Source organism: Martes martes (assembly GCF_963455335.1).
Source record: "Martes martes genome assembly, chromosome: 5".
NCBI classification, from domain to species: Eukaryota; Metazoa; Chordata; class Mammalia; order Carnivora; family Mustelidae; genus Martes; species Martes martes.
In genome coordinates, this window is record NC_137892.1 from 96,479,057 (window position 1) to 96,493,071 (window position 14,015).

Below are 14,015 nucleotides of genomic sequence, written 5' to 3' on the forward strand. Positions count from 1 at the left end.
AGAATACATTATGTAATACATGCTTATACAATACATGCTTTGTGTTAACTGTTTGCGTTATTATCAATAAGGCTTCTGGTCAACTGTAGGCTTTAAATAGTTAAATTTTGGGGGAGTCTAAGTTATACTTGGATTTTTGAGTTGCAGGGGTTGGGGATCCTTGCCCCCACGTTGTCCAAAGGTCAACTGTGTACCTAATTCATTTTGCCTTATTAAAAATCTTTCCTTGTTTGGTGTCAGAATCAGAGATTATCTTTACACAGAGCTTAGTCCTGCTGTTTTGAATCTGTATTGCCCAGTAAGTTTTGGAGCTTGGGCAATGTGCAATGAAGTTATGAATGAATCTTAACCCGAGAACCTCAAATGTCACCTACTCAGAGAGACCTTCCCCACTCCCTCATTTCATTGCTTAGCTCTCATTACCTTGCTTAGTTATTTATTATCTCCTTATATAGAAAGTTAGCTTTGTCCTTGTGTTTACTTTGGATCCTCAGTACCTGCACCAAGGGCACTTAAGCATTTGTGGAATTAATAAACTAATTTCTTAAGGCATGTGGGTGGCTCAGGTCCTGATCTCAGGGTCCTAGGATTAAGCCTCATTGGGCTCCCAGCTCAGCAGGGAGTCTGCTTCTCCTTCTCCCTTTGCCCCTCCTACCTACTGGTGCTCTCTTTCTCCTCTCAAATACATACATACATGCATACATACGGCCACTTATTTTATAGTTGATACTCTAGCTGCAAATTAGTGGGAGTTGGTAGCCACTCAAGGAAAATACATTGATTTGTCTGCTTAATTAAATGAAATATTCAAAAGTTTCTTTTGAAAAATCTATCCTTAAAACCACGTGCCAGTTATTTCTTGACATCCATATTTACCAGAGAATTTTTTTTTAAGGATTTTATTTATTTATTTGACAGAGATCACAAGTAGGCAGAGAGGCAGGCAGAGAGAGGGGAAGGGAAGCAGGCTCCCCGCTGAGCAGAAAGCCCGATGTGGGACTCGATCCTAGGACTCTGGGATCATGACCCCAGCCGAAAGCAGAGGTTTTAACCCACTGAGCCACCCAGGTTCCCGAGAATTTTTTTAAAAATATTATTTATTTATTTATTTGTCAGAGGGAGAGCGCGAGCGAGCAAACACTGGCAGACGGAGGCAGAGGGAGGCAGAGGGAGAAGCAGGCTCCCCGCTGAGCAAGGAGCCCGATGTGGGACTCGATCCCAGTTCGCTGGGATCATGACCTGAGCTGAAGGCAGCTGCTTAACCAACTGAGCCACCCAGGCGTCCCTTTACCAGAGAATTTTATCCTACAGTACAAAACTCCTAATTCTGGAGGGGAGTGGGTTAATAAATGGTGCTGAAAATTTGCAAGACCACTTTGATCTGAACCCTGATAAAATTTGGCGTCCTGGGTTTAAAAAGAGTCTAAGGTCGTTTTTGAGCAATGTTCTTTTCCCCCCCTTTGTAATGCGCTTTTTCTCGTATCAAATCCATTTGTTTATAGTTCCACCGTGGAATTCCCCTCTCCCTAACTACCTAGACGTTAAGATAGAGCTTAAATCCTATCGTTAGGGTAGTGAGAAACACTGAAGGCGGCTGCCCGCCCGAAGATCCTGGCCGAGGCCTTTTCTGCTGGAGGTCAAAGCTGTGGCCAGTGTCTGGGCAAGGCTCTCCACCAGCCACGCGCCGCCAAACTCTGAGCCCACACCCCTCGCGGCCCTGCACTGGCAGGCCTGTGGCCCCCGCACTCAAAGTGCAGCCTAGGTCGCGCGCCTTTTCTGCTCAGGGGTCCGCTGGACCGGCCAGGAGCGTGACGGAGGTGCGAAACCTCGGAGGCTGAGAAGAGGATGGCGGACGAGGGTCGGCAGCCCTGGAGCTCTAAGCATCTCTGTCGTGGCTGCCGGAAGAGGAAGCCTTCTGCATTCTAAAGTACCGGGCGTTGTTCCCGCACCACCCCACCGTAGCCTCGGAGAGCAGCAGACGTCACGCACAACAACCCCGAGAAGAGCGCGTTCCCCCTTTTCTTTCCCAGCCAGCCCTACTCCCCGCCCCTCCCCTCCATTCCTCGCACACCACGCCCCGTGAGCTGCCACGTGAGGGAATCCACTAGTCAGCCTATGGGGGTCAGCTCCGCCCTACGCCTCCGCCTTACCCCCCCACTCCCCCCCGCTCCGCGCGGCGCCACGTGATGCGGCTCACCGCCAGCCAATGGACGCCGGCCTTGCCTTGCGCCCCGCCCCGCGCGCCGTGGCCGTTTGAAGTGACTAATTTCTGTCATATGACTGAGGCGCTCATGGGGGTGGCGGGGCGGCTCTAGGAGTGGGGGCCTAGCGAGCGCCCTAAGGAGCGACCCTGGTTTGGCCGTGGTCAGCATGGCTCCTACACTGTTCCAGAAGCTCTTCAGCAAGAGGAGCGGGCTGGGCGCGCCCGGTCGGGACGCGCGGGACCCAGATTGCGCGTTCAGGTAGGGCGCTGCGGGGTGGGGGGGAGCCGAGCCGATGGCCTTGTGGGCTCCGGGCTCCAGATGTGCAGGGGCCTTTGGCATTTCTGCCCGCGCGGCCGGGATTGGGCCCCGGGCCCCGGTGGGGAGCGGCTGGGCAGCTGCGGACCTGAGCTGGAGGGTGGAGGGAGGTCCTCTTCGGCCCACCACCCCCATCCCAGCAATTGCCTCTTCCCCTTCGTCCTGGCCGGTTTGTTTACGTCCTGCCCCTCTGCCACACGCGGCTGTGCCTTCCCCACCCAGCACCGCGGCCTGAGCGTAGGGTCCACACTCCTTTCTGGCAGCGAGTAGAGTTGGGAGCGGGCTGGGCTGGACCTCAGCCGCAGTCCTCGGGGCCCAGAAGTTATCCCCTCCTACCCAAGGCCAGTCGCTCTCTGGGTGCTTCATTCCAGCCTGCTTGCTGTTGTGGGGGAGAGCTGCACGTTTTGTGCAACCTTCTGAGGGTAGAGGGCTGGAGGAACGAGTAGGCAAGGTGCCGTTCTTTCTAGTTTCTTGGAAACTAATATTGGAGGTGTGCAGTTACCGGAACGAGCGGTCTTATTGTTATCGAAGGAGAAAGGTGAAACCTAAGAGGTTATGGTTACTACTGACTAGACTGGAGCAGGAACAAATCAGAGGAAGCACGGCATTAGAATTGACCATAGAATCATCCTCTTACTGTTACCAGAAAGGTGTCTTTAAAAATTGAAAACGATAGCGAAATATTTTGTGGTAGTAAAGGCTTTATTAATTTTTGGTTGCAGTACCTGTTGCTGGTAGAAAAACTTACTAGAATTGTAAGACAATGTAGTAGAATCATGAATTCAAGGTAAAATTGAATTCATGTGGTTTCGCCAAACCACATTTGAAGTAGAGATTATGTCTTTCACATAGCCTTCATACTTGTTGCAGTGTGGAAACTTGTTAAGTATAACTAGGCTAAATGTCACATATCACTCAAACCTGGTAGGACAGCAAAGAGCCCAGTTGTTCAGTAGTAGTAGGAAAAAATGAGAGTCTGTTAAAATTGCAACAGGCAAAAGTTTGAAATGACTGTACCACACTGGTAACAGGTTTTCATATCCTTAAAATTATTCACCCTCTCTTGGTAATGGAGGTCACTTTACTAAACACTCATAATACGTGTGGAATTGTAGTACTAAATGGAAAGAACTAACTTTTAGAGGAAGAAAAATCATGATGTGAACATCTTGGAAAAGTGTTTAATGAAACAGTTTTCTAGATTTGGGTCTTTTCCACTGGGAAGTAAATGTCAGGCCATACTCACCTAATGAATTTTTAAAAACACTTCTTTACTGATTTTCTTTTGAAAAACAAAAGTGTAGTCTGGATAATACTGCATTGAGACATCCAGTAAATCAAGAGTCAGTACAAAGCAGGTTGAGGGTATTAAAAAGGTGACACTTGATTAGGCTTTCTATTTCTGGGCAAAGATTGACTTTAGGGTACTCAAGTTTCCAAGGGTCTGAAGTCACACATATGAAAAAAAATTTTCTTGTCTATTTTTAAAAAACATAAAGCCTACTATATAGTTGTGTAACACTACTTTAAGGTTGCCTAAGCACTTTCTCATTAGTTATCTCATGTGATATTTCATAACAACCTTGTGAGAGAAAGTATAGATAACTATATGATCCTTTTTCCAGTGGAAGTAAGAATTATGTATAAGCCCAGTAAGTGCAGTATGATTTAGAAGTGATTGCTTTAAAAAATAAAATGTGCAAGTGTACGTGTGAGAAAATGAAAACTGGTTAGCATCACACAGGTGGTAACTTGAAGATCTAGGTAACCCAGGTAATTTTTTTCTTTTTTTAAGGTTTTATTTGTCGGAGAGAGAGAGAGAGAGAACACAAGCAGGGGAAGTGGCAGGCAGAAGGAGAAGCAGGCTTCCTGCTGTACAAGCAGCCCAGTGCAGGACTAGATCCCAGGACCCTGGGATCATGACCTGAGCTGAAGGCCCGTGTTTAACCAATTGAGCCACCTAGGCATCCTTGTAATTTTTTTAAACAACTTCATGGAGCTATAATTAACATACAGTAAAATTAAGCCATTCTAAGTGCACAGTTCTTTGAATTTTGTTACATGTTTACAGTTTTGTACACCACCCCAGTGAAGTTTTAGACCACTTCCATCCCCCCAGAAGTTCCCTCATGACCCTTTGTAGTCAGTTCTTAACCCATCCTCATTCAGGGCAGTCAGTGATCTGCTCTAATGAGTGAAGTTTTGACTTTTCTAGAATTTCCTATAAATGTGATCATGTTTATAGTTTTTTCTGTCTGGCTTCTTTTAACTCATAGTGATGATTTTTGGGATTTATCTCAGTTGCACTTACCAGTTTCTTCAGTTTTATTGTTGAGTAGTAGTCCATTGTACTACAATTTCTTTATCCATTTACTACCAATTGGCAGACCTTCGGGTTGTTCTCAGATTTGGGCTGTGAAGAACAATGCTGCTATGAACATTTGTATGCAAATCTTTATGCAGACATATGCTTTCATTTCTCTTGGATGGTTACCGAGGAGTGGGATTACTGGGTCATATGCTAAGTATATACTTCCAATTGCCCAACTTTTCTGAAGTAGTTGTATCATGAGCAGTGTGTGAAGGTTATGATTGTTCCATGTCCTCTCCAATACCTGGTATCCGTTAGTCTATTTTTTTAATTAAGATTTTTTTGTATTGTGAAAAACACCTAACAACGTTTACCACGTTGACCATTTTTGAGACTTCTTGATTATAGCCATTCTCGTGGATGTTGTGGAATCTTGTTGTGGTATTGTGTGTGTTTTTAAGATTTATTTATTTATCTTAGGGAGAAAGAGCGTGCACAAGCTGGGAGGGGCAGATGGAGAGGGAGAGAGAATCCCAAGCAGATTCCTTCCTAAGCACAGAGCCCAATATGGGGCTTGATCTCATGACACCAAGATCTGGACCTGAGCCTAAACCAAGAGTCCATTGCTTAACCCACTAGGCTACCCAGGCACACCCCTTATTGTGGTTTTAATTTGCATTTCCCTAATAACAAATGATGTAACTCAGGTTTTAGAGTAGATTAAAATTTCATTCCAGTATACCATGCTTTCCTTTCTAGAAACCTTTTTTGGTTTTGTTTTGGTATATTTAGTTTAAGTTGGTGAATCTGACTTGGACACAGCCTTTGGCAGCTAACCTGTAGCTCAGCATCCAAGAGTCTGTTCCTAGAGTTAGCAACATACAAGGCCCAGTGGTAATAAGTCACAGTAGGGCTCTGAGATAGGAGACTTTTAATATGAATGAAGCTTTAGCCTTGAAATAGTCTTTCATGGTCACCCCATTGGAAAAGGTGGTCAGGGTTCACCCCCCTCCCTTCAGTTTTCACTTTTTTTTTTTTTTTTAAAGATTTTATTTATTTATTTGACAGACAGATCACAAGTAGGCAAGAGAGGCAGGCAGGGAGAGAGAGGAGGAAGCAGGCTCTCCACGGAGCAGAGAGCCCGATGTGGGGCTCGATCCCAGGACCCTGGGATCACGACCCGAGCCGAAGGTAGAGGCTTTAACCCACCAAGCCACCCAGGCGCCCCCAGTTTTCACTTTTAAAAAAGATCATTACCATATTGATTTCTGTGTGCTTGTCTTATCTAAGCTTCTTGAGCTGACAAGGATTGTGAAGGATATCACAGGGATGTTATTTCAGTAATTTATAGAATTAAAACAGTAACTTGCTTTCATATTTTTGAGGATTTGGGAAGGAAGGTGGTTCCTAGGAGAACATACTGTTTGATGTTTTTTCCCATCAGGCCACTTCGTAGTGGAAGAAAGAATTAACTGTAAGTCCAGTAGCTACAGTACATATAAAATGATTGCTTCAAAAATAAAATTCTTTGAAAAATGTCTAATTTGGTGAAGAAGTTTGTTTCAGAATTAAATGTCTGTAGGACATAATTCATGTTTTGTTAAAAAAAATTGCTGTATTTTTGTTCTATTCGTAATGCATGAGCATTTGCTCTTACTGTCTGTACCAGAAATTCTTACATTGTTGTAACAATCTCTTAATTGTTCTTTTTTCCATTACTCTTGTCGTGCTCCAAAGTATTCTCAACACTTAATCCTTTAAAGAATGCAAATTCTGATTATGATCAGCCTGCAAAATGGTATATAATTTAATATCTGCATTACAGAGTTATTTTAAGGATTCAAAGAGATAAGTCATGTTAAGTACTTAATGCAGTGCTTAGCACATGACATTCAGGAACCAGAAGTTGTAAGTATGATGATTCTATGCTTATGTGCAAAACCATTCAGTTTAGGCCCAAACTCCTTAAAGTGGCCCTGTATAGTGTGGCTTTTGCACAGTCTGTAGCCTTGATTTATTTTTTCCTAATTAACGTAAGGTTTTTAAAAAGTTAGCCATCATTCTATTATTATGCTTAACAGAAATTCCCTTAATATGATCTATTTTTAGATTATATTAATATTTTCTCAGTTGTTTCAAGATGTCTTTTTATAGTGGATTTGTTTGACTTAGAATCTTTTTTTGGGGGGGGTGGAGAGGGAGGTCGGGGAGGAGGGAAGGGGAAAGGAGCAGAGGAGGAGAGAGTATCTTAGGCAGGCTCCATGCCCAGCATGGAGCCCAACAGGGTCTCCATCTCATGACCCTGAGATATGACCTGAGTTGGAATCAAGAGTCAGATGCTTAACCCCGTCAGTTATCCACAGGTGCCCCTGTTAATTCAAGAATCTTTAGAGTCTGCGTATTACATTTGCAGTTATGTTGCTTAAGTAATTTTTTTCTATAACAGCCTCCCCCACCTTTTAAAATATGATTTCTTACTGAAACTGGGTTATTTTTCTTATAAGGTTTCCCACATTCTTTATATGGCTCTTTGCTTCCTTATGGTTTCCTCTAATTCAGTGCTTCCCAGCATTCTGTGTTTTAACAAGCCTCCTTTAGGTTATTCTGATGCTCAAGTTTGAGAACCTCTGCTATAACTTACTCTCTATATCTAGAAAGCTGGTAGTTAGATATTTTATTAGATTCAGGTTCATTTTTTTTTTAATAAAAATATCCCATAGATGTTTGTTGTGAATTTCCTACCCATTAGAGTTACATGGTGTCTAGTTGTTCTCCCTTTAGTGATGCTAGTAAGTTTGGTGAGTTGTTGTTATCAACCTTGTTCTTACATTGTAAGATTCCCCTTTCCCTAATTGTTTTATCATCTTTTGTTGATTATTTTCTGAATCCATTATCTTATCAGGGATTATAAAATGGTGATACCCTGATTGTTTAATTCCTCCTGCATTTATTTCCTAGAAGAAATTTCTCTTACCACCTGTTTGGCCACTCTTTGCTACAGGAAAGGTAGCATACAAATTTGATAGTTTCCCTTTGTAATGTGTCAGAATAATTTATAATGAGTTGTTTAGTGAAGGTTTTCACTTTGTCATTTTTTGGTATCATCACAAGCTTGTGTTTTAATCTATTATAGTCAAATTGTCCCATATTTGGCCAGTAGGAGACTTTTAAAGTTTATTTCTGTGCCATTGTGACATGATCTCTTTAATCTTTGGTAACTTCTGCTTTCTTTTGGCCTTTTATTAATCCTTTCTCCCTGTTCTAGGATTTTATCACCCTGAACATGTTTTAGATTCAGTGATGTTCCATGTTGTGCTGTTCCCTGTTCTTGGCATAGTCTTCTGTTCTTTTTTTGTTTGGCTTTTTGTAGTGATCATCTGGAGTTAACCTAGGTATCCTTCCTCCAGGAAACCTTTTCTTATTTCTCCCAGAGTGAGTTAGGTTTCACTGATATTTTCTTCCATAGTTTTTTGCATTTCCTTCTGTGACATCTATTGTAGTTGTCATTATTTGTCCATATCTCTCTTCTTTGTTTGCTTGAGTTCTCGTCAACTTCAAGGTAGATTTTGAAGTTAGAACCCAGTAGATTGACCTCTTGGATTGTTTGTGGGGAACAGATACCTAGGTTTTTGTCTGGACCCCTAAATAGATGTGATTTTCTGAGGGAGAGAATATAAGACCGTGGAAGTATGACTTGACTAGCCTATCACAAGTAGCAGCCTTCTTCTCTATTCTTTATCACACACATTTTGTATTCTTCATAGCTCATTTTATAACTTACCATCTGTCTTACCCAAGTACACATTGTTGTGCCTGTATACAGCACAGTGCCTGAACATATGCTCAGTAAATATTTATAGAATGGACATATGAAATAATTTCAAGGGCAGAGGGAGAGAGTCAGAAGTTCTCTTTTGGACATTTGTTTTAGTTTTACTTGCTAGAGAGAGATACCTACTTAGAGATGTCCTGTTGACAGTAATAAAGTAAATGTGGAGTTCACACCAGAGGTTGATTCACAGGAGAATTGGGACTGGAGATAGAGTATGGTCACTATTAAGACTAAGGGAATGGCTGAGATCATCTAGGTAAAGGTGTAGTTAGAGTATTGGAAAGAGCAGGGCTTTGCTCTGAGAAAATTTAAAATGTACAGGTGTAGGAAAGAAAGTCTACAGAGAAGAAAATGGCAAGAGAAACATTGGGAAAGCCAGGGTTGTGTGGTGTTAGGACAGCTCCAAAGGGAAAGTGTTTAAAAAATGATAATGTGATGTACTGTTTTCTGTATGCTGATTGCTGACAGGTCTTATGAGATGACAAACAGAAAAGTATCTATTGATCTGTGGAGTTGGAGATAACTGGTGACCTTTTTGGGTTTTTTTTTTTGAGATGGGCATGTTTGGGGAGAAAGTGAGATAGATGAAGATAGATGTGGAGTAAATGAGAGGTGAGAAATGGCTTCACTGCTACAGCTTTTTTTTCTAGGAGAAAGTCTGTAGTAGTGTGTTATTTTTTCACTTTCAGTATCTGATTTTATGTCACATTTTAAGCAAGCTTCTGAAGTTCTTTTTTTTTTTTTTTTTAAGATTTATTTATTTGAGCGAGAGCATGCACAAGTGGGGGAGCAGCAGGCAGAGGAATCAGGAGAAACAGGTTTCCCACTGAGCAAGGAACCCTCCATGTGGCTTGATCCCAGGACCCTGGGATCATGACCTGAGCCCAAGGCAGACCCTTAACTGACTGAGCCACCGAGGTGCCCCTGAAGTTCTTTTCTTTCTTAAAGATTTTTTCTGTTTACTTTGAGAGTGAGTGAGAGAAAGAAAGCGCTGAGTGTGAGTGCAGATTGGGAGAGGGGCAGAGGCAGCAGGGGAGAGACAGTCCCAACCACAGTCCAGGTTGAGCCTGGAGCCCATTGTAGGGCTCAGTCCTCTGACCCTGAGATCATGACTTCTACTGAAATCAAGTCAGATGTGGACCACCCAGAGGCCCCAAGCTTCTGAAGTTCTTAAGCTGGCTTTTTAATGTTGTCAATATTTGTAAGAATTGTATTTCAGAAATTTTGCTTTATCAATGTCATTTTTAAAGATTTGCTGCATTCACAAGGTCTTTTGTTACTTAAAAAGTACCACCTTTCCATAAATTGTATCTTTTAATGTTGTATTAGAAATGGTAAGCTTTTAATGAAACTTTTAAGCTTTTATTTATTTATTTGACAGAGCACAAGCAGGCAGGTGGCAGGGAGAGGGAGAAGCAGGCTCCCTGCTGAGCAAGAAGCTCCATGTGGGGCTCAGTCCCAGGACCCTGGGATCATGAGCTGAAGGCAGATCTTTAACCGACTGAGCCATCTAGGTGCCCTGAAAGTTTTAATATTCTTTACAGAGAATCCTGTGGGATCATATCTTTCTTACTAATGTGGCAAGCTGAGAATTGTAAGTAATTACATATTAATGCTCTTTGGTAGCAGTGTTTGGTCCTTAAGGGTCTAACTTTCCAGTAAGAAATGCAAATATATTTTATTGTTAATATGTTTTGTTTTTCTTTGTCTAAGTGGTAGTATTAGATTTGTTTTTCAGAACAATGTTTATTGAAAGAAAACAGGTAACTAAAAAATACAGCTTCAGTATTCAGTTTATAAAACTGGACCTCAAAGGGACAGTTTAAGATAGAAGTATAGGAAGATCCTGAACTCACCTCCTCTCATGGACACAACACATCTGCAGCTACATTTGGAATAATTTCCCCTGAAAAAGATCTGAAAACTACATGAACAGTGCCTCCACAGCAAAGGATAAAAGGACCATGCCGAGATGAGGAGAGGCAGGGCTACACTCTTGCCAAAAACTGCACCCTCTGTACAGTGACCCAAAATCAGGAGGGATCTTAAAAATCTTTTCCTTGAGGAGCAAGGAGGAGCAATCTTTTCCCCTGAGGAGGAATCTTTCCATTGTGCCAACCCTTGGATCCTGCACCGTTGAAACAAGTCCCCAAAATGTAAGACCAGTGGGGATTATGTCTAGGAGAACTGAAGAACTATAGGGAATGGAGAAGGAGAACCCTGCTCTTAAAGGGCTTGTGTGCAGACCACTTGCCCCAGGACCCAGCAAAAATGAGCATACTGAAAAGTGCCTAGACTATTACGTGAAGGAGAAAGTTTTAATCTTTAATCTTAAAGGACTGCCAGAAAGGCAGGAACCTGTTTGGACTCTCTCTGGGAACAGAATTGCTGGCAGGTACTACTTTTGTCATCTCATTCTCCCTTGCTCATGCTAGCTTTGGTAGGCCCCATTTTGGCAATCTCCTTCTTAACCTGCTAGCATAGGTGGGTGCACCCCACCCCCATGTGCCATGTTATAGCCAGCCTGCAAGCATCTCATACACCCTTGGAGCTCCGGTTGCACTACAGCTGGTTGTGCAAGTTCCCTGCCTCTCTGTGCCACAGTCAGCTGGGCAAGTGTACCTCAGTCCCCACAGCTTCATAGCTGGTTGTTGTGCTCAGTCCACATGGGGGATGCCCTTTGAATGCCTAGTTCTGATTTCTGGGTGGGACGGAGATTACACTTCTGGGCCCCACAGGTTATTTCCTGCAAAAGGCCACTCTTGCAAGACTGTGAGAGGTAGCTGTTACACCGAATACAAAGAATAAACCAAGAGAACCCGGTAAAATGATTAGACAGAGAAATATGTTCTAATCAGAAGAACAAGACAGAACCTCAGAAAATGACTTCACTGGGCTCCATTGCTGTGCATGGAGCCTACTTAAAAAAAAAAGAAAAGACTTCACTGAAATGTAGGTAAGCAAACTACCTGATAAAGGATTCAAAGTAATAGTTCTAAATATGCTTACTGAATTTAGGAGGGAAATGGATGAACACAGAACTTCAAAAAACGTAGGATATATAAGAAAGTAGCAAATAGAAGTCACGGAGTTGAAGAATACAGTAACTGCACTGGAAAATATATTAGGATTTCAACAGCAGACTTGATGAAGCAGAAGAATGGATCAGTGTACTGGAAGACGAAGCAATGAGACTCACCCAGACAGCTGCAAAAAAGAATTTTAAAAAGTAAAGATACTTTAAGGGACCTTTGTGTCATTGTAAAGGTCCTAGAAAGAGAGGGAGAGAAAGGGGCAAAAAATTTATTTGAAGAAATAATGGTGAAAACTTCCTCTTTATGGGGAGGTAAATAAGCACGCAGATAAAGAGAGTACACCAGGATGTATTATAATTAAAATGTCAAAAGTTAAAGAGATACTTAAAACCATCAAGAGAAAACAGCACTTTATATACAAGGGAAACCCCATAACACTATTAGCAGATTTTTCAGCAGAAACTTTCCAGGTCATAAGAGAGTGGTGTGATATATTCAAAGTACTGAAAGGAAAAAACTTGCAACCAAGAATACTGTACCTGGCAAGGTTATCTTTTAGTGTAGTAATTTTTCAGTTAAGCAAAAGCTAATGGAGTTAGCTAAATCATCACAACTAAATCAGCTTTACAAGACATGTTGAAGGAATTTCTTTAAGCTCACAGTAAATGGCACTAATTAATGGTAAAAAAAAAGAAAAACCATAGTAAAATAAAAATCTTACTGGAAAAGGTAAATATACAATAAAGGTGATGGTTTAATCACTTATAAAACTAGTATGAAGGTCAAGAGACAAAACTAAAACTATAATAACTTACTAAGGGATATATAAAATAAAAATATGTAAACTATAGCATCAAAAACATAAAACATTGTGGGGTGAATAAAGATGTACAGTTTTGGAATATATTCAGGTGTGAGTTGCTGTCAACTTAAAATAGACTTATAGTCAGAGGATGTTATATATGAACTTCATGGTAACCACAAAGCAAAAACTTGTAGTAAATATACAAAAGAAAATGAAAAAGGAATCTAAACATGACACTGAGAAAGTTATATGAAGAATGTTAACACAAGTGAAGAAAAAAAGGAACAGAGAGGAACTACAAAACCAACCAGAAAACAATTAATAAAATGGCAATAAGCACACACCTATCAGTAATTTTTTTAAAGTAAATGAACTGATTCTCCAGTCAGAACACATAGAGTGGCTGATGAATGGATTAAAAAAAAAAGACTTAACCTGTATATAAGAGACTCACTTCAAAATAAGGACACCCACAGACCGAGAGTAGAGGGTTGGAAAAAGATATTCCATGCAAATGGAAATGAAAAGAAAGTTGATGTAGCTGTACTCCTATCAGACACAAAATGGACTTTAAAACAAGAATGTAATGAAAGACAGAGAAGGGCAGTACACAATAAAGTGGTCAATTTATGAAGAAGATAAAGCATTTATAATATATATGCACTCAGCTTAGAAGCACTAAAATATATAAAGCAAATATTGAGAGACCTAATGAGAGAATTTATCAGCACATTAACAGTAGGGGATGTTAATACCCCACTCTTATCAATAGATAGATTAGACAGAATTGGTAAGGAAGCATTGGTCTTGAATGATACATTAGACAGATGGACTTAATATATATGTGTGTGTGTGTGTGTATATATATATATAATATCTATATAATATATATAGGTATCTGTATATAATATATATAGATATATAGAGAACATGTCATCCAAAAGTAGCAGAATACATGTTCTTCTCTAGTCTACACGAAACATTATCCAGGATAGATCACAATATGCCACAAAACACCTTTCAGTAAGTTCAAGAAGATTGAAAGCATATCAAGCATTTTTTCAACCATAGTGATATAAAACCAGAAATCAATTATAAGAAGAAAAATGGAAAAACCACAAAATTGTGGAGGTTAGAGAACATGCCACTGAACAGCCAGTTGGTCATTGAGGACATCAAAGAAGAAATAAAAGTATATCTAGAAGCAAATGAAAACAGAAATGTGACATAACCACAAATACGTCATACCAAAATGTTTGGGATGCAACAAAAGTAGTTATAGAAGGTATGTTCATAGTAATACAGGCCTACCTCAAGAAACATGAAAAATTTCATAAACAATCTAACTTTATGCCTAAATAAAGTAGGGAAAAAAGAATGGGGGATACCCAGGTTAGTGGAAGGAAGGAAGTAATATAGATCTGAGTGGAAATCAGTGAAATAGAGGTTAAAAAGACAGAAAAAATCAGTGATACTAAGAGCTGGTTCTTTGGAAAGATAAAAATGAGAAACA

The 14,015-nt window shown here is 40.9% G+C and overlaps 1 protein-coding gene across 2 annotated transcripts in view; it reads left to right on the forward strand.

Annotated features, from left to right (window-relative positions):
- Nucleotides 1–2,271: 2,271 nt before the first annotated feature.
- Nucleotides 2,272–14,015, forward strand: part of FNIP1 (folliculin interacting protein 1) — a 156,696-nt gene continuing 144,952 nt past the window's right edge. The window contains exon 1 of one of the 2 annotated variants that reach the window (XM_080805058.1): nt 2,272–2,462. In XM_080805058.1, the coding sequence (XP_080661184.1) occupies nt 2,371–2,462 (92 nt within the window). In that variant the 5' untranslated portion in view covers nt 2,272–2,370. The remainder of the gene's footprint in view (nt 2,463–14,015) is intronic. The other variant, XM_080805057.1, reaches the window with a different exon arrangement.